Here is a 23715-nt window from a genome sequence, read left to right on the forward strand (position 1 = left end):
AAGTGTCTTTCCCCCTAATATTTTGCTCCTGGATGTGTTAAGTCTGTTATCCAGAAGACTCTTTGCCAGTTTATCCCTGAGAAACGAATCCAGAGGAATCCCCAGGCAGGAATTCCCCGGGAATGGGGTGAGGTCTGGGATGAGGTTCTGCCTGGCAGGATTCAGGTTCCCAAGGGATTCTCCCTTTTCTTTTCCCCTTCTCCCAGAGTTTGAAGTGAACATTGTGGTCCTTCTGCACGACGACCATCTCATCACTGAGAACTTCCCCCTGAAGCTCTGCAGGATGTGAAGAGCCAGAGGAGACTTGGGATTTCCTGGGAAAAGCCAGAATTATCCAGAGGAAAAGTGACACTTGATCCATGGGTGACTTCAGCTGGAACCACCTCCCTCCCTCCTCCCTCTGTTCCTCCTTCCCCAGCCCACCTGGAATTCCCAATCCAGGTATCCTTCACACCCCTGTTATCCCAAATTTTCCTCAGGCAAATCCTGAAGGGATGATGGATCTGTGGCTTCCTACAACTTGTGCAAACATGTGGGAAGTTTCTCTCCCTATTTCATTCCATCCTTCTTGTTCCAAAGCCCTTTGAAGATCCCTCAGACCTCCTGTTGGATCCACACTGGGAGGGGGTGGGAATTGGGATAGAAGGATAAAGCGGGTCTTGGAGGGTCAGGATGGATCAGGATCAGGATCAGGAAGTGATGGGAAGATGAAGGAAGTGATGGGAAATGGTTCAGCAAGAAATAACCTTCCCAACACAACCAGGTTGTGGATTTGGGTGTTGTTCTAATGGAGCAGCTTCATTTTAACTGGGAGTTTTCCAGGAATCTTCCCTGTGGGATAGAGGCAGGCCCAGGCTGGGAATTGTTCTGGGAATTGGAAGGGTGAGCACTGAAAAGGCAGGATTGAGGAAACTGCCAACAGCCCTTTCCTTTGGATTTATCCAGCAGCATTTCCAAGCAGGACAGTGAAATTCCAGGTGTTTTAGGGAGAAATTCCAGGTGTTTTAGGGAAAAACAGATGAAAGTTTTATTTCAGTGTCTTATGGGGGGGAAAAAAAAGTGCTTTTTAATGCAACTTAAACCCTTTTCCCTCCAACTGAGCAGAAACACCCCAGAGAAACCCAACCCTGCAGGAGCAGTTTTAGTTTTTATTCAAGTGCCAATTTTTGTCCTGGAATTCACAGCCTTGTTGTATTCCAGTTTTATTTCCCAAGGCTGTGCTGGCAACAGGGCCTGGAATTGTGTCACTTCCACGTTTCTCAATATTTAAGAGTCTTTCCCCCAAATTAATGACAGCAGTTTAGAACTTCAGCTGGAGGAGATCTGGCACTGGGGGGCACAAGTGATCCCTGGAATTAGCTCAGAATCCATGGAATGCTGCCTGAATCCAGGCAACGGGCACAGCTGATTTTCAGTTGAAGAGTTTCAGTCTCTACTCCTGCATTTTTTTTGGCTATTTGAGGCAAATTTGATGGTGCTGAAGGTGCTCAGACTCTGAAGGCAGTGGGAAAACCATTCCTGGAGCTGTTTCAATTCTGCCCCTCCCATCCAGAATAAAATCCTTATCATTCCCATTTAAACAGATCAGCTCTTCAACAATGGGGGGAAAAAAATTCAAAATTAAAGAATGGATCCATTGCATTCCAGCCTGAGTCACAGGAATACTTTAAATTCTTGCTTTAGAATATTAAAAAAAATTTAATAATAACAATTTGAATAATCAGAGGAGCTGCAGGAATGAGCTGCACTCCAAGGACCACTCCAAGGCTGGAATGCTGGAATTTTTTGTGCCAGGGAAAGGGAATGTCTTGGCTGCTCCATCCTTGTTTGAATCAGACAATAAAGCTGAGAGGAAGGAACTCTGTACTGGCCTTTCAGGTAAAAAAGATTTACTATTTTTAGTTAAAACTATTCTTTTATTGTTGCTTTTTTTTTATGTGCTGCCAGCCCTGAATTCCCTCAGGAAAAAAGTGCTGGATCTTGGAGTCTGTGCCTTAATGCCAAGTGTGAAATGCCAACCATGCCAGGGCACTGGGGTCCTTCTGCAGCCTCTCTCCATGGTGGTATTCCCATCATTCTGAAGGGCTGGGATGAAGGCAGGCCTAGGGGTTCTTGTTCCAGGCAGGAAGCTCAGGGAAGTCCTCGGGAAGCAGAGCATGGACCCTGCAGATGGGGCAGGTGCTGGAATGTTCCTTGAGCCACGTCCTGATGCACTGCAGGGACAGGGACAGGGACAGGGTGAGGGGACAGAGCTGGGCAGGACACTCAGCTCAGCCTCAGCACTGGCACCAACATGTGCTGCATTTGGGGTTAGCAAAGAGTTCCCCAGTTCTAACCCATCTATTCTGCCAGGAGAAACCAGCAGAAATGAAGGGAAAGGGGAGAGTCACAGACACAAACATGGAGTTATTCCAACATAATCCTGGGGGCTTTTACTCCATGAAGCTCCACTGGGAGCCCATTCCAGACCCGCTGCAAACAATCCACATTTATCCCCTGAAGAATCACCTTAAATTCCCTTTGAGGAGTTATCATTTTACTGTAAAATAACCAAAGCTTCTGAGCCAGTAAAACCACCTTAGGGCAGGTTTGGGGTACAGAGGATGGAAAGCAAATTGTGCCCAGTTTAAGCACTAAAAGTTTAGGAGGACAAAGGATGGAGGAACCAAATTTTTCCCAGTTGTTTAAGCACTAAAAGTGTGGGGTGCAAAGGATGGAGAAAGCCATTTGTGCCCATTGTTTGTTTGGGGTGTAAAGGATGGAGAGAGCAAACTGTGCCCAGTTGTTTAAGCAATAAAAGTTTGGAATATAAAAGATGAAAAAGCAAATTGAGCCCATTGTTTGAGCAATAAAGTTTGAGGTACAAAGGGTGGACAAAGCAAATTGTGCCCAGTTTAAGCACCAAAAGTTTGGAGTACAAAGGGTGGGAAAAGCAAATTGTGCCCATTGTTTGTTTGGGGTTCAAAGGATGGAAAAAGCAAATTGTGCCCAGTTGTTTAAGCACTAAAATTTTAGGGGTACAAAGGATGGAGGAACCAAATTTTTCCCAGTTGTTTGTTTGGGGTATAAAGGATGGAGAGAGCAAACTGTGCCCATTGTTTAAGCAGTAAAAATTTGGGTTACAAAGGGTGGAAAAAGCAAATGGTGCCCAGTTTAAGCAATAAAAGTTTGGGATAGAAAGAATGGAACAGTAAACTCTGCCCAGTTTAAGCACTAAAAGTTTGGGGGACAAAGGATGAAAGAGAAAATTGTGCCCAGTTGTTTGAGCACTAAAAGTTTGGGGTACAGAGGATGGAAAAGCAAATTAAACACTGCAAGTCTGGGATACAAAGGGTGGAGAAAGCAAATTGTGCCCAACTGTTTAAGCACTAAAAGTTTGGAATATAAAGGATGAAAAAGCAAATTGTGCCCATTGTTTAAGCAATAAAAGTTTGAGGTACAAAGGATGGACAAAGCAAATTGTGCCCAGTTTAAGCACCAAAAGTTTGGAGTAGAAAGGGTGGAAAAAGCAAATTGTGCCCAGTTGTTGAAGCACCAAATGTTTGAGGTACAAAGGATGAAAAAAGCCAATTGTGCCCAGTTGTTTATTTGGAGTACAAAGGATGGAAATTGTGCCCATTGTTTAAGCAATAAAAGTTTGGGGGACAGAGGATGAAAAAGCAAATTAAACACTGCAAGTCTGGGATACAAAGGGTGGAGAAAGCAAATTGTGCTCAGTTGTTTAAGCACCAAAAGTTTGGGGTACAAAGGGTGGAAAAAGCAAATTGTGCCCAGTTTAACCAATAAAAGTTTGGGATAGAAAGGATGGAAAAGTAAACTCTGCCCAGTTTAAGCACTAAAAGTTTGGAATATAAAGGATGAAAAAGCAAATTGTGCCCAGTTGGTTGTTTGGGGTACAAAGGGTGGAAAAAGCAAATGGTGCCCAGTTTAAGCAATAAAAGTTTGGGATAGAAAGGATGGAAAAGTAAACTCTGCCCAGTTTAAGCACTAAAAGTTTGGGGGACAAAGGATGAAAGAGAAAATTGTGCCCAGTTGTTTGAGCACTAAAAGTTTGAGGTATAGAAAGGATGGAGAAAGCAAATTGTGCCCAGTTGAAGCACCAAAAGTTTGGGGTACAAAGGGTGGAGAAAACCAATTGTGCCCAGTTGTTTATTTGGAGTACAAAGGATGGAAATTGTGCCCAGTTTAAGCACTAAAAGTTTGGGGTAAAAGGGTGGAAAAAGCAAATTGTGCCCATTGTTTGTTTGGGGTTCAAAGGATGGACAAAGCAAACTGTGCCCAGTTTAAGCACTAAAAGTCTGGAGTAGAAAGGGTGGGAAAAGCAAATTGTGCCCAGTTTAACCAATAAAAGTTTGGGATAGAAAGGATGGAACAGTAAACTGCCCAGTTTAAGCACTAAAAGTTTGGAATATAAAGGATAAAAAAACAAATTGTGCCCATTGTTTGAGCAATAAAAGTTTGAGGTACAAAGGATGGACAAAGCAAATTGTGTCCAGTTTAAGCATTAAAAGTTTGGAGTAGAAAGGGTGGGAAAAGCAAATTGTGCCCAGTTGTTTAAGCACTGAAAGTTTGGGGTACAAAGGGTGGAAAAAACCAATTGTGACCAGTTGTTTGTTTGGGGTACAAAGGATGAAAAAGCAAATTTTGCCCAATTGTTTAAGCTCTAAAAGTTTGGGGTACAGAGGATGAAAAGCAAATTGTGCCCAGTTGTTTAAGCACCAAAAGTTTGGGGTATATAAAGGATGGAGAAAGCAAATTGTGCCCAGTTTTTTGGGGTACAAAGGGTGAAAAAGCAAATTGTGCCCAGTTGTTTAAGCACTAAAAGTTTGGGGGAAAAAGGATAGAAAAAGCCAAAAATTTGTTTGTTTGGGATACAAAAGATGAGAAGCAAATCGTGCCCAGTTTAAGCACCAAAAGTTTGGGTTACAAAGGGTGGAGAAAACCAATTGTGCCCATTGTTTGTCTGGGGTACAAAGGGTGGAAAAAGCAAATTGTGCCCAGTTTAAGCACTAAAAGTTTGGAATATAAAGGATGAAAAAGTAAATTGTGCCCAGTTTAAGCACTAAAAGTTTGAGGCACAAAGGATGAAAAAGCAAATTGTTCCCAGTTGTTTAAGCACTAAAAGTTTGGGGGACAAAGGATAGAAAAAGCCAAAAATTTGTTTGTTTGGGATACAAAAGATGAGAAGCAAACTGTGGCCAGTTTAAGCACTAAAAGTTTGGGGTACAGAGGATGGAGGAAGCCAGTTGTGCCCAGTTGTTTGTTTGGGAATGGAAAAGCAAATTTTTCCCAGTTGTTTGAGCCCTGCAGGATGAGTGGAGAGTTCAGAGCCAGGGCCAGCAGCTCTCACCTCTCTGTGGAAATGGTGCCCACACTCCAACTCACACGAGTCCCTGCTCAGCTCGTCGTGACAGATGGTGCAGGGATCCTCACTGCAGGCCTGCACAGGGAGGGCTCAGTTACCTCACGGCAAATTAGCAGCAAACTCCCCCATTAACAAGGTTATTAATTAACTTTAACCCCCGTGTATTTGAGCTTTGTTACACAAAATGAACAAAGCCAGTTACCTTTTTCCAGCCATCCCCTGATTATTTCATGCACAGTGACACACAGAAGAACTTACTGCATTGTCCTGTTTTTTCCATTTGGCTTTAGGGGTCCCTCCAACGTTCCCCCAGGGCTGGGGTGGGGTTTTATGGGAGGGGTTTTTGGGGGCAGCCCCAGCCTGGGGGGCACTGGGGGCATTTCCTGCTGCGGGCACATCCCGGCTCCGTGGCACAGTCTGGGCTGGAGGTGCTGCCTGAACACAGAGAGAGGTGGGAGCAGGTTTGGAGGGAGGGCACAGCCCTGCCCTGTGCCAGGGGCAGCTCCAGGGGCACTACCTGGCTCTGCAGGTCCAGGATCAGCTCCGTCACTCGCTCCACAAGCTCCTCCAGGCTCAGCCCTGCCAGGCTGTTCCCGTTCCTCCTCTGCACCTCCTTTATAAAGCCAGTGAAGTCAGAGCTGCAGGGACAGGGAAAACAGGAGCACTGAGTGGGCACAGCCCTGGAACACACTGGAGCTTCCCCATGGCATTCCCAGACAGAATCCCAGACTATTCTGAGCTGGAAGGGCCCACAAGGATCACTGAGCCCAGCTCTTAAGTCAATGCCCCACACAGGGCATTGAACCCATGACCTTGGCATTGTTAGAACCAAGTTTTCCCAGCAGCAGAGCCTGTAAAGGACACCATTTTTCCCATCAATGGAGCAGGTCCCTGCTCCCAGTAGCTTCCAGTAACACCCAGTAACCCCCAGGAACCAGGATCTCCCTTAATTGTAAAAAATCCCTAAAGAATAATGAGAATCAGACTGGTGTGGGTTGGGAGGGACCTGGGCAGGGACACCTCCCACCAGCCCAGGCTGCTCCAAGCCCTGTCCAACCTGGCCTGGGACACTCCCAGGGATGGGGCAGCCACAGCTGCTCTGGGAATTCCATCCCAGCCCCTCCTCACCCTCCCAGGGAAGGATTCCTTCCCAATATCCCATCTAGCCCTGCCCTCTGGCAGTCTGAAGCCATTCACAGAATCACAGAATGGATTGGGTTGGAAAAGACCTCCGAGATCATCAAGTCCAACCCTTGGGCCAACTCCAGTCCCTTTACCAGATCATGGCACTCAGTGCCACGGCCAAGCTCAGCTGAAAAACCTCCAGGGATGGGGAATCCACCACCATCCATTCCCCTTGTCCTGTCCCTCCATCCCTTGGAAACAGAACCAAACCAGTTCTTTGTGTATTTTCTGCCTTGGCTGTGCAGAACTTTGTGCCCCCCATGGAAACTTTGCCCTTGTTAAACCCAATACCTGCTGTAGTTTGGGAATATACTCTGGAGCTGGGCAATGATGTTGGCAAGTCTTTTGGGAAGCTTTTTGTTGTTGGGAGGTGCAGAAGGCCTTGGGTGCAGGGCTGGGGCTTCCTGGGCATGCCGGGAATCACTTCCAGAAATCCCTGATGGGTGAGATGGGGGCAGCTGAGCAGGATCTGATCCCTCTGGAGGAGCTTTGGGATGTGTTTTCCCACCTCCACCACTGGCAGGAGAAGCCTCAGCAGTGCCAGGTGCTGCCTGAGCTCCTGGTTGGGTTTGAAGAGAAGGTTGGGTTGGACCTTGACCATCAGAACTTGAAAATGCAGGAGGTGCAGATGCCAAGGAATAGGTGACAACAGCAGGATCACTGATGGAAGCTCTGGCTGGGATTGTCTAGGAAATAAAACAGATTTCACAGGAAAAACAGGGATTAAAACAAACTGGGTTGAACTCTGGAGCATTTGCAGCTTGAATTGTGGTTGTGCCAAGGAACTGGAAGGTCACAATTTATCTCAGGAGCTCCCTAAAATCAGTGCAGTTGTTTGACCTTGGGACTGTTTCTTTTCAGATTTATCTTCTAAAATGTTATTTTGGTGTTACTGCAGACAAAATAAGATTCCAAATGCAGAACAAGAGGCTCCAAAGTTACCCTTTCCCACCCTGGGAACTGGTGGTGGTGAAGTTCTGCACGTATTTTGTGTCAGTAAATAGAAAGGAGATACCTAAAAAATAAGTGGGGAAGGAAAAGTAATGCAGGAAAAAGGAGTGGAACAACTACTTGTAGAAGTGTAGTAAAAATCCCAAATTTAAATTATTGCAACAGAGCCTTGAATCCAAATCATACCCAGAATAAAAACAAGATAAAAACATGATTTTCCTCAGAAGAAAAAAAGAATTCCAGTTGCATTTCCTTAAAGGTTGAACTCCACCAAGTTCCTGACAGATCCATCAAAAAGCTGATTCTGGTGTTGGGATCAGTCACAAATGTTGGTGGGAGAGTTTCAGCAGAAGGAATTGCTGCCTGGAAAGGGTGGGCAGGCACTGGCAGGGCCTGCCCAGGGAGGTTTGGAGTGTCCAGCCCTGGAGGTGCCCAAGGCAGGACTGGCCGTGGCACTGAGTGCTCTGGGCTGGGGGACAAGGTGGGCATGTGGCACAGGGTGGGCTCTGTGGGCTGGCAGGGCTGTGTCAAGGTGGGCATGGGGCACAGGGTGGGCTCCAGGGACTGGCAGGGCTGTGCCAAGGTGGGCATGGGGCCCAAGGTGGGCTCCAGGGGCTGGCAGGGCTTTTCCAAGGTGGGCACTGGGCACAGGGTGGGCTCCAGGGGCTGGCAGGGCTGTGCCAACCTCTGGGATTCTGTGTAATGGAGCTTATCCCGATGGATTTTGGGCTGTTCAGCCTGGAGAGGAGAAGGTTCCAGGGAGACCTGAGAGCCCCTTCCAGTGTCCAAAGGAGCACCAGGAGAGCTGGAGAGGGACTGGGGACAAGGGATGGAGGGACAGGACAAGGGGAATGGCTTCAAAGTGCCAGAGGGCAGGGCTGGATGGGATATTGGGAAGGAATTGCTGGCTGGGAGGGTGGGCAGGCCCTGGCACAGGTTGGGCAGAGCAGCTGTGGCTGCCCCATCCCTCAGAGTGTCCCAGGCCAGGTTGGAACAATCTGGGACAGTAAAAGGTGTCCCTGCCCATGGCAGGGGGTGGCACTGGGTGGGGTTTGAGGTCCTTTCCAACCCAAACCTTTGTGTCATTCCATGATTTTGGTGCCACAGGAGAACCAGGTTGGACCAAACTGCCAGAGCAGCATTTCCAGCTGCCTCTGAGCAGAGGGCACAGTGGTGGCAGAGGGGACAGTGGTGGCAGAGGGGGGACAGTGGTGGCAGAGGGGACAGTGGTGGCAGAAGGGACAGTGGTGGCAGAAGGGACAGTGGTGGCACAGGGGACAGTGGTGGCAGAGAGGGGACAGTGGTGGCACGGGAGGACAGTGGTGGCACGGGAGGACAGTGGTGGCAGAGAGGGGACAGTGGTGGCACAGGGGACAGTGGTGGCACGGGGGGACAGTGGTGGCACGGGGGGACAGTGGTGGCACGGGGGGACAGTGGTGGCAGAGGGGGGACAGTGGTGGCAGAGGGGGGACAGTGATGGCAGAGGGGACAGTGGTGGCACAGGGGGGACAGTGGTTGGTGGCAGAGGGGACAGTGGTTGGTGGCACGGGGGGACAGTGGTTGGTGGCACGGGGGGACAGTGGTGGCACAGGGGGGACAGTGATGGCAGAGGGGACAGTGGTGGCACAGGGGGGACAGTGGTGGCACAGCGGGGACAGTGGTGGCAGAGAGGGGACAGTGGTTGGTGGCAGAGAGGGGACAGTGGTTGGTGGCAGAGGGGACAGTGGTTGGTGGCAGAGGGGACAGTGGTTGGTGGCAGAGGTGGGACACTCACCCAGGCACTGGGAGGACAAGGAATGTCCACATTTTCCACCTTGGTCAGGGCAATCCTGGCCCCACTTCTCACCAGCTCCATCTTTTCCTCATACTCAGCCTGCAGAGGGAAAACCAACATCATCCTCCTCATCAGCATCAACTACAGATCCCTCCTCATTTAATATTTACATTTTCAACTTTTCAGAGAGTTTATGAGGTTTTTTTTTTAAACAAGTTCCATGAATTTCTAGAGAATAAAAGAACCAAGAGACCAGATTTGATCCAATTCTGCAACATGTGGATAAAGGACAGATTTTTGCCTTTATAAAATGAAGATATTCCTTGTAAATTAACTAAAATATCCTGAGCATCCAACTGCACCTTTCTTTTATAATTTAATATTCACTTCTATATTCACTTCTTTGTCATTTAATATTCAGTTGAATATTCACTTCTTTTATAATTTAATATTCAGTTGAATATTCACTTATTTTATAATTTAATATTCACTTCAACATTCACTTATTTTATAATTTAATATTCACTTCAATATTCACTTTTTTATACTTTAATATTCACTTCAATATTCACTTATTATATAATTTAATATTCACTTCAATATTCACTTATTTTATAATTTAATATTCACTTGAACATTCACTTATTTTATAATTTAATATTCACTTCAACATTCACTTATTTTATAATTTAATATTCACTTCAACATTCACTTACTTTATAATTCAATATTCACTTCAACATTCACTTCTTTTATACTTTAATATTCACTTCAATACTCACTTATAATTTAATATTCCCTTCAATACTTGGTGTTTTAAAGGAGAAATGCAAAGGTATTGAAGGTGTTTCCTCTGTTTGAATTTCCAAAATTCAACTTTAAACCTCTTAAAGGCATTAAAGTCTTACCTCTATTTTTTCCAGCTGCTTCTTTCCATTGGACAGAAATGTTTGCCAGGAATCAATCTGGGATTTCAGCACAGGTGCTGCTGGAGCTGAGCTGGTAAAGAGGGAAGATTTACAGTTAAAATCCAACATTCCCACTGGTTTTATTGAAATCAGAATTCCTCCCTTCCCAGGTGATCACAGTGAAAGATTTCAAGGTGAAATCTCTCAATTATTGGGGTTCTTCCAGCCCAGCTCAGAAGTGAAACCTTCCAATGTCTTAAAATTTAAACAAAAGGTGCCACCAAGGGCTAAGTGAGGTCCTTGTAAGGAAAAAAAAACCATCCTGGATTCCCAGTTTTGGCTTTATTTGCTCTGCAGCCCTTTCCCAGGGAAAACTGGGAATAACTGGAATGTTCCCAGCTCAGAAAAGAAACAGGGATAAGGAGGAGACTCAGGTACTGGCTGGGTTTGGTTGGGGCAATTCTGTGGGCCCCAAAATCTGGGGGGTTTATTATTATAATTTAGTGGTTTATATAAATATTTTGTTTCTTGCAATTATATATAAAAAAATAAATATATTATTTAAAACTCCCAAAATTACAGGTCAGCTTTGCTCCCAGACAACAGTTAATCAACAGTTAAACAACCAATCAACAGTTAATCAACCAACAGTTACACAACAACAGTTAAACAACCAACAGTTAAACAATAAAGAAAACCCAACAGTTAATCAACAACAGTTAAACCAACAGTTGAACAACAATTAATCAACCAACAGTTAATCAACCAACAGTTAAACAATAAAGAAAACCCAACAGTTAATCAACAACAGTTAAACCAACAGTTGAACAACAATTAATCAACCAACAGTTAATCAACCAACAGTTAAACAATAAAGAAAACCCAACAGTTAATCAACAACAGTTAAACCAACAGTTGAACAACAATTAATCAACCAACAGTTAATCAACCAACACTTAAACAACCAACCAACAGTTAAACAAACAACAGTTAACAACAGTTAATCAACAAGTTAATCAACAACAGGTAATCAACAGTTAATCACCAATTTAATCAACAACAGTTAATCAACCAAGAGTTAAACCAACAGTTAAACAGTTAATTAACAACAGTTAAACAACCAACAGTTGAACAATTAATCAACCAACAGTTAAACAGCCAACAGTTAACAACAGTTAATCAACAGTTAATCACCAAGTTAATCAACAACAGTTAATCAACCAAGAGTTAAACAACCGACAGTTAAACAACCAATCAACAACAGTTAACAACCAACCAACAGTTAAACAAACAACCAACAGTTAAACAACCAACAGTTAAACAACAGCACTTAAACAATAGTTAAAGAAAACACAACAGTTAATCAACAACAGTTAAACAACCAACAGTTGAACGACAGTTAAACAGCCAACAGTTGAACAGCCAACAGTTGAACAGCCAACAGTTAAACAGCCAACAGTTAAACAGCCAACAGTTAACAAGAGTTAATCAACAAGTTAATCAACAACAGTTAATCAACCAACAGTTAAACAACCAACCAACAGTTAAACAACCAACCAACAGTTAAACAACCAAAGTTAAACAACAGTTAAACAACAGCAGTTAAACAATAAAGAAAAACCAACAATTAATCAACCAACAGTTAAACAGGCAACAGTTAACAACAGTTAATCAACAAGTTAATCAACAGTTGATCAACCAAGAGTTAAAACAACCGACAATTAAACAACCGACAGTTAAACAACCAATCAACAACAGTTAACAAACAACCAACAGTTAAACAACAATTAATCAACCAACAGTTAATCAGCCAACAGTTAACAACAGTTAAACAGCCAACAGCAGTTAAACAGTCAACAGTTAAACAACCAACAGTTGAACAACCAACAGTTGAACAACAGTTGAACAACCAACAGTTGAAAAACCAACAGTTAAACAACCAACAGTTAAACTACAGTTAATCAATCACAGTTAATCAACCAACAGTTAAACAACAGTTAATCAACCATAGTTAATCAACCATCAGTTAAACAACCAACAGTTAAACAACCAACAGTTAAACAACAGTTAATCAACCATAGTTAATCAACCATCAGTTAAACAACCAACAGTTAAACAACCAACAGTTAAACAACAACGGTTAAACTTAAGCTGAGTTTTAGTCTTAAAAACTCCCCAGGTGTGACAGCAGAGCAGGAGAAATATGAGAATTTCATAATAAAATATAATTATTTTTATAATATTGGATTGCAGTAACAACTGTGGTGACTAATTATGATAGTGGTGATAATGTGGCAATAATAATTAGACTATGACAATAGCAATGGTAATATAACAACACAATAATGATGATAATGATGGTAATATAATGATAATGGTAATATAATGATGATAATATAATGATAGTAACAATGATAACATAATAATAATGATGGTAATAATATTATTATAATAATGATGACAATATAAGGAGAATAATGATAATATAATAATGATAATATGATAATAATAATGATAATATAATGATGTACTATAATGATGATAATATAATAACAATAATATAATTATGATAATATGAGAATAATAATATAATGATATGATGATGATGACAATAATAATAACAATAACAACAATAACAACAACAACCAAGACATTAATATATTATCATTATTAGCACATTATCATTATCATTATATTATCATTATTCTCATATTATCATCATTCTATTCTATTCTATTCTATAATTCTATTATTATATTATGATTGATATTAATATAATGACAATGATACTATAATAATGATGATAATATAATAACAATAATATAATTAAACAATAATATAATAAAATTATTCTAATAATAATATGATGATAATATGATGATGGTAATATAATAACGATGATAACATAATGATGATATAATCATAATGATAATAATATAATTATAATAATGATAATATAATGGTGATTATAAATATATAATTGTTATATTATCATGATGATAACATAATGATAATAATAATGATAATATAATGATAATGACAATATGATAATAATGATAATATATTGATGGTGGTAATATAATGATAATTATTATAATAAGAAATAATAATAACAAAATAACAGTAACAACAACAAAACAATGACAACAACAATAATAACAATAACAATAATAATAATAATAATAATGATAATAATAATAATAATAACAATAATAACAATAATAACAATAACAACCACACCCCCCCCCAGTAACAACCCCCCCCCCCAGTTGTATTTCCCCCAGGACACACCAAGCTTTGGTCTGAACTCAGTACCTGCCCAGAGCCTTCAGCACCCTGAGGTTTGTCTCTGCCCTGCCAATCATTCCATTGAGCTTCCAAACTTCCGTGTCCTTCCAGGTCTGGAGCACCGAGATCTGCAACCAACGGGACTGTTAAACCCCCCGGAGCAAAGGCTGGGACCTCCCTCTCAATACTCAAACCATTTCCAGCATTAAACATCCCATTTTAGGAAAAATGCTGCTGCTCATCAGTGAAACACCAGCTGGTTGTTCCAGCCTGATTCTCCCTGACAAGGGAGCAGCTACACAGTCACTAAAGCAGGGAATGTTTTACATTTCCAGGGGGAATTCGTGCAAATGGAATCCCTTCCTAACTCAAGAACAAGTGAATTTTGTGTGGGGCACAAGAAGAAGAAGAAGAAGAAGAAGAAGAAGACGAAGAAGAAGAAGAAGAAGAAGAAGAAGACGAAGAAGAAGAAGAAGACGAAGAAGAAGAAGAAGAAGAAGAAGAAGACGAAGAAGACGAAGACGAAGACGAAGACGAAGAAGAAGAAGAAGAAGAAGACGAAGAAGACGAAGACGAAGACGAAGAAGAAGAAGAAGAAGAAGAAGAAGAAGAAGAACAAGAACAAGAAGAACAAGAAGAAGAAGAAGAACAAGAAGAAGAAGAAGAACAAGAAGAAGAAGAAGAATAAGAAGAAGAAGAAGAACAAGAAGAAGAAGAAGAACAAGAACAAGAAGAACAAGAAGAACAAGAAGAAGAAGAAGAAGAACAAGAAGAAGAAGAAGAACAAGAAGAACAAGAACAAGAAGAAGAAGAAGAACAAGAAGAACAAGAACAAGAAAAATAACGGCAACGACAACCTTGGTGACCTGCACTTGGAATACTAATTAAAAAATAATAAAATAACAATAATAGTAATAATAATAATAATAATAATAATAAGAAGAAGAAGAAGAATAAAAATAACGGCAACAACAACCTTGGTGACCTGCACTTGGAATACTAATAAAAAAATAATAAAATAACAATAATAGTAATAATAATAGTAGTAATAATAATAGTAATAATAATAATCATAATAATAATAACAACAACGAGAACCATCTTGGTGACCTGCCCTTGGAATAATAATAAAAAATAATAAAATAAAAAAATAAAATAAAATAAAATAAAATAAAATAAAATAAAATAAATAATAATAACGACAACAACAACAACCTTGGTGACCTGCCCTTGGAATAATAATAAAAAAATAATAAAATAACAATAATAGTAATAACAGTCGTAATAATAATAATAATAATAACAACGAGAACCACCTTGGTGACCTGCCCTTGGAATAATAATAAAAAATAATAAAATAAAAAATAACCCAATAATAATAATAATAATAATAATGACAACAACAACCTTGGTGACCTGCACTTGGAATAATAATAAAAAAATAATAAAATTACAATAATAGTAATAATAGTCATAATAGTAATAATAATAAATATAATAATAATAATAATAATAATAATAATAATAATAATAATAACGAGAACCACCTTGGTGACCTGCCCTTGGAATAATAATAAAAAATAATAAAATAATAAAATAAAATAAAAAAATAAAATATAATAATAATAATAATAATAATAATAATAACAACAACCTTGGTGACCTGCACTTGGAATACTAATAAAAAAATAATAACAATAACAACAACAACAACCACCACCACCACCTTGGTGACCTGCCCTTGGATTAATAATAATAATAATAAATTAATAATAATAATAATAATAATAATAATAATAATAATAATAATAATAATAATAATAATAATAATAATAATACCTTGGTGACCTGCCCTTGCAATATTAGCAATAACAACCTCGGTGACCTGCAGGTTTTTGGGATACCCTCAGGACCAACCAGTACTGGATTTGGGGTATCCCCTTCCCCACCTGCAATCAGCACAAGGATCCAAAAGGCTTGCAAGGTTTATTATTGGCTTGTACCTCTGCTTGAACAGCCCTTTTCACACACTCCTTGGATTCCTCTTGACTCTTTTTGATGAGCTCTTCCCACTTGACTTTCTCATTAGCAAATTTATTGCTGTGAAATAAAAAGAGGTGAAATATTTGGGTGGCATCGACAGCAGAGCAGGATTTGAAATTTATGCCATTTTTTAGAGGTTTCCTACAGCTCCTCTGTCTACTCAGTGGGATGTGACCAAGGGAAATGTCTGAGGAGGATGAAAACCACTACTCTAAATATTACTCTAAATATTAATATTTATTTATTACTCTAAATATTTCTTTCCTTTTATCTTTTCTTTTCTCTTTCTTTCATATTTTCTCTTTCTTTTTCTCTTTTCTTTTTTCTTCTTTTCTCCTTTCTTTTCTCTTTTCTTTTTTTACTTTTCTTTTCTTTTTCTTTTTTCTTTTCTCTTTTTTCTTTTTCTTTTCTTTTTTCTTTTTCTTTTCTTTTCTTTTCTGTTCTTTTTCTCTTTTCTTTTTTCTTTTCTTTTTCTTTTTTCTTTTTTCTTTTTCTTTTCTTTTTTCTTTTTCTTTTCTTTTCTGTTCTTTTTCTCTTTTTTCTTTTCTTTCTTTTTCTCTTTTCTTTTCTCTTTTCTTTTTTCTTTTTCTCTTTTTTCTTTTTCTCTTTTTTCTTTTCTTTTACTCTTTTACTCTTTTCTTTTCTCTTTTTTCTCTTTTTTCTTTTTCTCTTTTTTATTTTCTTTTACTCTTTTCTTTTCTCTTTTTTCTCTTTTTTCTTTTTCTCTTTTTTATTTTCTTTTACTCTTTTCTTTTCTCTTTTCTTTTTTCTTTTTCTCTTTTCTTTTTTCTTTTCTCTTTTCTTTCTTTTTCTCTTTTCTTTTTCTTTTCTCTTTTCTTTTCTTTTTTCTTTTCTCTTTTCTTTCTTTTTCTCTTTTCTTTTTTCTTTTCTCTTTTCTTTTTTCTATTTTTTCTTTCTTTTTCACTTTTCTTTTTTCTTTTCTTTTTTCCTCTTCTTTTTCTCTTTTCTTTTCCTTTCTCTTTTCTTTATTCTTTTCTCTTTTCTTTTTCTCTTTTCCTTTCTTTCTTTTCCTTTGTCTTCTCTTTTCTTTTTTCTACTCTTTTTTCTATTCTTTTTCTTTTATTTTTCTCTTTTCTTTTTCTTTTTTTCTTTCTTTTTCTTTTCTCTTTTCCTTTTTTCTTTTCCTTTTCTCCCTTTCTTTTTCTCTTTTCCTTCTTTCCTTCTTTCTTTTTCTCCTTTCCTCCCTCCCTCCCTCCCTCTAAACATTAACATTTACTCATGATAAATAAATTAACCAAACCCAGAGTAGGAGATAGATGATAAAGTGCTTTTTTTCCCCCTCAGCCTTAACCCAGAGTGAAGCAGAAACCTCCAGCACTGAGAAATCAGCAGGAAAAGTTCAGGAGTTTTACCTGGTGTCCAGAAATGAATTTAGACACACATTGTATTGCTTTGCCTTGTCCTCAATGCTCTTCAGGTACCTGCAGGAACGAGATGTTGGTTAAGCTGGTTCTGATCCAGGTTCCTCTGCAGCCACAATGACAACTTGTATGTTTTAGATCTTGTTGGCTCTTAATATCTGTACATTTTAGACATTGTTTAATGCCATAACCACTATGGCATTCCCATCCCTGGGAGTGTCCCAGGCCAGGCTGGGATCTTGGAGCAGCCTGGGCTGGTGGGAGGTGTCCCTGCCCATGGCAGGGGTGGCACTGGGTGGGCTTTGGGGTCCCTTCCAACCCAAACCATTCCATGATTCTCCATGTTTTTCATCTCAGGACCTCTCAGTGGTGTCTCTGTGTGAGATTTTTTATCTCAGGGCTTCTCATTGGTGTCTGTTTTTTATCTCAGGGCCTCTCATTGGTGTCTGTTTTTTATCTCAGGGCCTCTCATTGGTGTCTCTGTGTGAGATGTTTTATCTCAGGGCCTCTCATTGGTGTCTCTGTGTGAGATGTTTTATCTCAGGGCCTCTCATTGGTGTCTCTGTGTGAGATGTTTTATCTCAGGGCCTCTCATTGGTGTCTGTTTTTTATCTCAGGGCCTCTCATTGGTGTCTGTTTTTTATCTCAGGGCCTCTCATTGGTGTCTCTGTGTGAGATGTTTTATCTCAGGGCCTCTCATTGCTGTCTGTGGTTTTTGTGTTTTTTAGCCCCACCTCTCATTGGTCTCCCTGTGTTTTTTATCTCAGGACCTCTCATTGGTGTCTGGTTTTTTTGTGGTTTTCAGCCCCCCCTCTCATTGTGTCTGTGTGTTTTTTATTTCAGGACCTCTCATTGGTTTCTGTGTGTTTGGTTTTTATCTCAGGACCTTTCACTGCATTTTTGTGTTAAGTTTTTCATCTCAGGACCTCTCACTGTTGTCTCTGTGTTAATTTTTCATCTCAGGATCTCTCATTGGTGTCTCTGTACTAGTTTTTTATCTCAGGACCTCTCATTGGTGTCTGTGTGAGTTTTTTTATCTCAGCACCTCTCATTGGTGTCTCTGTGTTATTTTTTAGTCCCACCTCTCCTTGGTGTCTGTTTGTTTCTCATCTCAGCACCTCCCACTGGTGTCTCTGTCTTAGTTTTTTATCTCAGGACCTCCCACTGGTGTCTGTCTGTGTTTTTAGCCCCACTTTTTGTTGCTGTCTCTGTTTTTTGTGGGTTTTTGTGGGTTTTAGCCCCATCTCTCCTTGCTGTCTGTGTTTTGCTTTTTATCTCAGGACCTCTCCATTGGTATCTGTGTGTTTTTCATCCCAGGACCTCCCACTGGTGTTTTTGTCTTAGTTTTTTATCTCAGGATCTCTCATTGGTGTCTGTGTGTGTTTGGGTTTTTTTATCTCAGGACCTCTCACTGGTGTCTCTGTGTTAATTTTTCATCTCAGGGCCTCTCATTGGTGTCTCTGTGTTATTTTTTAGTCCCACCCCTCCTTGGTGTCTGCTTCTCATCTCAGCACCTCTCACTGGTGTCTCTCTGTTAGTTTTTTAATCTCAGGACCTCCCATTGGTTTTTGTGTTAAGTTTTTTCATCTCAGCCCCTCTCCCTGGTGTCTCTGTGTGTGTTTTTTAGCCCCACCTCTCATTGCTGTCTGTGTGTTTTTTATCACAGGACCTCTCATTGGTGTCTCTGTGTGAGTTTTTTTATCTCAGGACCTCTCCTTGGTGTCTGTGTGTGTTTGGGTTTTTTTATCTCAGGACCTCTCACTGGTGTCTCTGTGTTAATTTTTCATCTCAGGGCCTCTCATTGGTGTCTCTGTGTTATTTTTTAGTCCCACCCCTCCTTGGTGTCTGCTTCTCATCTCAGCACCTCTCACTGGTGTCTCTCTGTTAGTTTTTTAATCTCAGGACCTCCCATTGGTTTTTGTGTTAAGTTTTTTCATCTCAGCCCCTCTCCCTGGTGTCTCTGTGTGTGTTTTTTAGCCCCACCTCTCATTGCTGTCTGTGTGTTTTTTATCACAGGACCTCTCATTGGTGTCTCTGTGTGAGTTTTTTTATCTCAGGACCTCTCCTTGGTGTCTGTGTGTGATTTTTAGCCCCACCTCTCATTGCTGTCTGTGTTTGTTGTATTTTTTAGCCACACCTCTCCATTGTTCTCTGTTTTTTGTGGTTTTACCCCCAACTCTCACTGGTGTCAGTGTGTTTCTTATCTCAGAACCACACTGGTGTCTGTTTATTATCTCAGGACCCCTCATTGGTGTCTTTGTGTGAGTTTTTTTATCTCAGAACCTCTCATTGGTGTCTCTGTGTATTTTTTAGCACCACCTCTCATTGCTGTCTGTGTTTTTTATCTCAAGATCTCTCAATGGTTTCTGTGTATTTGTTTTTTATCTCAGGACCTCTCATTGGTGTCTCTTAGTTTTTTTTCTCTCAGGAGCTCTCGTTGGTTTCTGTGTTAAGTTATTTATCTCAGGACCTCTCATTGCTGTCTGTGTTTTCTGTGCTTTTTAGCCCCACCTCTCATTGGTCTCCCTGTGTTTTTTATCTCAGGATCTCTCACTGGTTTCTGTGTCAAGGTTTTTATCTCAGGACCTTTCATTGGTGTCTGTTTTTTATGTCAGAACCTCTCACTGGTGTCTGTGTTAGTTTTTCATCTCAGGACCTTTCATTGGTGTCTCTGTGTTAGTATTTTATCTCAGGACCTCTCACTGGTGTCTGTTTTTTATCTCTCAGGACCTTTCATTGTTTTTTGTGTTAGTTTTTTATCTCAGCCCCTCTCCCTGGTGTCTCTGTGTATTTTTTAGCCCCACCTCTCGTTGCTGTCTGTGTGTTTTTATTTCAGGACCTCTCATTGGTGTCTCTCTGTTAGTCTTTTATCTCAGGACCTTTCATTGGTGTCTCTGTGTTAGTTTTTCATCTCAGGACCTCTCATTGGAGTCTGTTTTTTATCTCAGGACCTCTCATTGCTGTCTGTGGCTTTTGTGCTTTTTAGCCCCACCTCTCATTGGTGTCTGTGTGTTTTTTATTTCAGGACCTCTCATTGTTTTCTGTGTGTTTGGTTTTTTATCTCAGGACTTCTCATTGGTGTCTGTTTTTTATCTCAGGACCTCTCATTGGTTTCTGTGTGTTTTTTATTTCAGGACCTCTCATTGGTTTCTGTGTGTTTTTTATTTCAGGACCTCTCAGTGGTTTCTGTGTGTTTGGTTTTTTATCTCAAGAACTTCCATTGGTTTTTTGTGTTAAGTTTTTTATTTCAGTTCCTCTCACTGGTGTCTCTGTGTCAGGGATTTTTATCTCAGGACCTTTCATTGGTCTCTTGTTGAGTTTTTTTAATCTCAGCACCTCTCCCTGGTGTCTGTGTTAGTTTTTTTAATCTCAGGACCTCCCATTGGTTTTTGTGTTAAGTTTTTTCATCTCAGCACCTCTCCCTGGTGTCTCTGTGTGTGTTTTTTAGCCCCACCTCTCATTGCTGTCTCTGGTTTTTGTAGTTTTTAGCCCCACCTCTCATTGGTTTCTCTGTGTTTTTTAGCTCAGGATCTCTCATTGGTTTCTGTGTTTTGTTTTTTATCTCAGGACCTCTCATTGGTGTCTGTTTTATGTCAGAACCTCTCACTGGTGTCTGTCTGTTTTTTATTTCAGGATATCTCACTGGTTTCTGTGTTTGGTTTTTTATCTCAGGACCTTTCACTGCATTTTTGTGTTAAGTTTTTTATCTCAGGACCTCTCACTGGTGTCTCTGTGTTAATTTTTCATCTCAGGACCTCCCATTGGTGTCTCTGTACTAGTTTTTTATCTCAGCACCTCTCATTGGTGTCTCTGTGTGAGTTTTTTTATCTCAGGACTTCTCATTGGTTTCTGTGTTTTATCTCAGCACCTCTCATTGGTGTCTGTGTGTTATTTTTTAGTCCCACCTCTCCCTGGTGTCTGTTTCTCATCTCAGCACCTCCCACTGGTGTCTCTGTCTTAGTTTTTTATCTCAGGACCTCCCACTGGTGTCTGTCTGTGTTTTTTAGCCCCACTTTTTGTTGCTGTCTCTGTTTTTTGTGGGTTTTTGTGGGTTTTAGCCCCATCTCTCCTTGCTGTCTGTGTTTTGCTTTTTATCTCAGGACCTCTCCATTGGTATCTGTGTGTTTTTCATCCCAGGACCTCCCACTGGTGTTTTTGTCTTAGTTTTTTATCTCAGGATCTCTCATTGGTGTCTGTGTGTGTTTGTTTTTTTTTATCTCAGGACCTCTCACTGGTGTCTCTGTGTTCATTTTTTGTCTCAGGACCTCTCACTGGTGTCTCTGTGTTAATTTTTCATCTCAGGGCCTCTCATTGGTGTCTCTGTGTTATTTTTTAGTCCCACCCCTCCTTGGTGTCTGTTTCTCATCTCAGCACCTCTCACTGGTGTCTCTCTGTTAGTTTTTTAATCTCAGGACCTCCCATTGGGTTTTGTGTTAAGTTTTTTCATCTCAGCCCCTCTCCCTGGTGTCTCTGTGTGTTTTTTAGCCCCACCTCTCATTGCTGTCTGTGTGTTTTTTATCACAGGACCTCTCATTGGTGTCTCTGTGTGAGTTTTTTTATCTCAGGACCTCTCACTGGTGTCTGTGTGTGTTTTTTGGCCCCATCTCTCACTGCTCTCTGTGTATTTTGTATTTTTTAGCCCCACCTCTCACTGCTCTCTGTGTATTTTGTATTTTTAGCCCCATCTCTCACTGCTCTCTGTGTATTTTGTATTTTTTAGCCCCACCTCTCACTGCTCTCTGTGTATTTTGTATTTTTAGCCCCACCTCTCGTTGCTGTTTGTGTTTTTTGTGGTTTTTGGCCCCACCTCTCGTTGCTGTTTGTGTTTTTTGTGGTTTTTAGCCCCACCTCTCGTTGCTGTTTGTGTTTTTTGTGGTTTTTGGCCCCACCTCTCGTTGCTGTTTGTGTTTTTTGTGTTTTTTGGCCCCACCTCTCGTTGCTGTTTGTGGTTTTTGTGGTTTTTGGCCCCACCTCTCGTTGCTGTTTGTGTTTTTTGTGGTTTTTGGCCCCACCTCTCACTGCTCTCTGTGTTTTTTGTGGTTTTTGGCCCCACCTCTCGTTGCTCTCTGTGTGTTTTTTCACTTTGCTCCTCAGGGCTTTCAACTTCTCCCGAGTCTCCTTTTTCTCCTGCTGCCATTTCCTCACTTGTGTCTCAGAGTCCTGATTGAACCACCCCAGTTCACTCTGGGACACCTGAAAGCACAAAATTAAGAGGTTATTTAAAAAAAAAAAGAGTGTTTTTTTCAAATGCAGTTGGAGCAGAACAAGGACCTGGATGTTCCATCACAGATTTGGGCTGGAAAGGACCTTAAAGATCCTGCAAGGACCAGCCCAGGTTGCTCCAAGCCCCATCCAACCTTGGCCACTCCCAGGGATGGGGATTCCACTCTCTAATCCATGGATAAAGAAGTACCTCAGTCTCTTCCAAGCTTTTCTTCAGAAGCTCTTCCAGAGCTCCAGTTTCCTCCATCCTTTGGCTCTGGAGCTGCTGGAACTTCTCCTCTGCCTCCCTGAGCTGCTCCTGCAGCACCTGGTGCTCCTTCTCCACCCGCAGAAGGTCTCCCTGGAAACCAGGAAGGTCCAAGAGCCAATCCAAAGCTTGTCCCAGCTCAGGGACCACCTTGTTCCCCTTTATCTCCTGGGACACACCAAGACCTGCCATGAACATCTCTCTGTGCCCAACTGGAGTGTTTGGATCAAGCTCCAAGATTTCTGGAGAGGAAAACCCTCCCTGGTGGGAGTTTCCAACAAGAACATCTCAAAGAATAAAGAAAAGGCAAAACACAGAGCACCAAACCCCCCAGATATCTCTATTTTAGAGAATTAAAGAACTCCAAATATTTCAGAGAATGGACCAAACAACCCCAAATATTTCAGAGAATTAAAGAAACGACCTCAAATATTTCAGAGAATGCACCAAAAAAACCCCAAATATTTCTGAGAATGGACCAAACAATCCCAAATATTTCAGAGAATTAACCAAACAACCCCAAATATTTCAGAGAACTAAAGAAACAACCTCAAATATTTCAGAGAATGCACCAAAAAACCCCCAAATATTTCAGAGAATTAACCAAACAACCCCAAATATTTCTGTGAATTAACCAAACCACCCAAATATTTTAGAGAATTAATTAAACAACCCCAAATATTTCTGAGAATTAAACAAGCCCAAAATATTTCAGAGAATGCACCAAACCACCCAAATATTTTAGAGAATTAATCAAACAACCCCAAATATTTCAGAGAATGCACCAAACAACCCCAAATATTTCTGAGAATTAATTAAACAACCCCAAATATTTCAGAGAATTAATTAAACAACCCAAAATATTTCTGAGAATTAATTAAACAACCCCAAATATTTCAGAGAATGCACCAAACCACCCAAATATTTTAGAGAATTAACCAAACAACCCTAAATATTTCTGTGAATTAAATAAACAACCCCAAATATTTCAGAGAATGGACCAAACAACCCCAAATATTTTAGAGAATTAAACAACCCCAAATATTTCAGAGAATTAACCAAACAACCCTAAATATTTCTGAGAATGCACCAAACAACCTCAAATACTTCTGTGAATTAATCAAACAACCCCAAATATTTCAGAGAATTAATTAAACAACACCAAAATATTTCAGAGAATTAAAGAAACAACCCCAAATATTTCTGAGAATTAATTAAACAACACCAAAATATTTCAGAGAATGCACCAAACCACCCAAATATTTTAGAGAATTAAATAAACAACCTCAAATACTTCTGTGAATTAACCAAACAACCCCAAATATTTTAGAGAATTAATTAAACAACCC

The 23715-nt window shown here is 40.5% G+C and overlaps 2 protein-coding genes across 12 annotated transcripts in view; one reads left to right on the forward strand and one right to left on the reverse strand.

The window, feature by feature from the left end:
• Positions 1 to 23715, forward strand: part of VPS26C (VPS26 endosomal protein sorting factor C) — a 541728-nt gene that overhangs the window by 16833 nt on the left and 501180 nt on the right. The window contains exons 8-9 of one of the 3 annotated variants that reach the window (XR_011698844.1): positions 207 to 3879; positions 4808 to 5709. Coding sequence is in view for 1 of the 3 variants with exons in the window: in XM_071567132.1 (XP_071423233.1) it covers positions 207 to 289 (83 nt within the window). In the remaining 2 variants the exon portion in view is untranslated. The other 2 variants (XR_011698846.1, XM_071567132.1) reach the window with 2 other exon arrangements.
• The window catches only part of TTC3 (tetratricopeptide repeat domain 3), a 92454-nt gene continuing 69727 nt past the window's right edge, over positions 989 to 23715 (reverse strand). For 4 of the 9 annotated variants that reach the window (XM_071567105.1, XM_071567089.1, XM_071567103.1 and 1 more), the window contains 12 exons: positions 22310 to 22459; positions 21950 to 22089; positions 16888 to 16956; positions 15475 to 15571; positions 13499 to 13599; positions 10184 to 10274; positions 9276 to 9374; positions 6842 to 7236; positions 5883 to 6003; positions 5624 to 5800; positions 5351 to 5440; positions 992 to 2213 (listed from right to left, as the gene is read on the reverse strand). In XM_071567105.1, coding sequence (XP_071423206.1) covers positions 2103 to 2213; positions 5351 to 5440; positions 5624 to 5800; positions 5883 to 6003; positions 6842 to 7236; positions 9276 to 9374; positions 10184 to 10274; positions 13499 to 13599; positions 15475 to 15571; positions 16888 to 16956; positions 21950 to 22089; positions 22310 to 22459 — 1641 coding nt within the window. In that variant the 3' untranslated portion in view covers positions 992 to 2102. Of the gene's footprint in view, positions 2214 to 5350; positions 5441 to 5623; positions 5801 to 5882; positions 6004 to 6841; positions 7237 to 9275; positions 9375 to 10183; positions 10275 to 13498; positions 13600 to 15474; positions 15572 to 16887; positions 16957 to 21949; positions 22090 to 22309; positions 22460 to 23715 lie in introns of all 9 variants that reach the window. The other 5 variants (XM_071567099.1, XM_071567109.1, XM_071567108.1 and 2 more) reach the window with 4 other exon arrangements.

Source organism: Pithys albifrons, chromosome 1 (assembly GCF_047495875.1).
Source record: "Pithys albifrons albifrons isolate INPA30051 chromosome 1, PitAlb_v1, whole genome shotgun sequence".
NCBI lineage: Eukaryota > Metazoa > Chordata > Aves > Passeriformes > Thamnophilidae > Pithys > Pithys albifrons.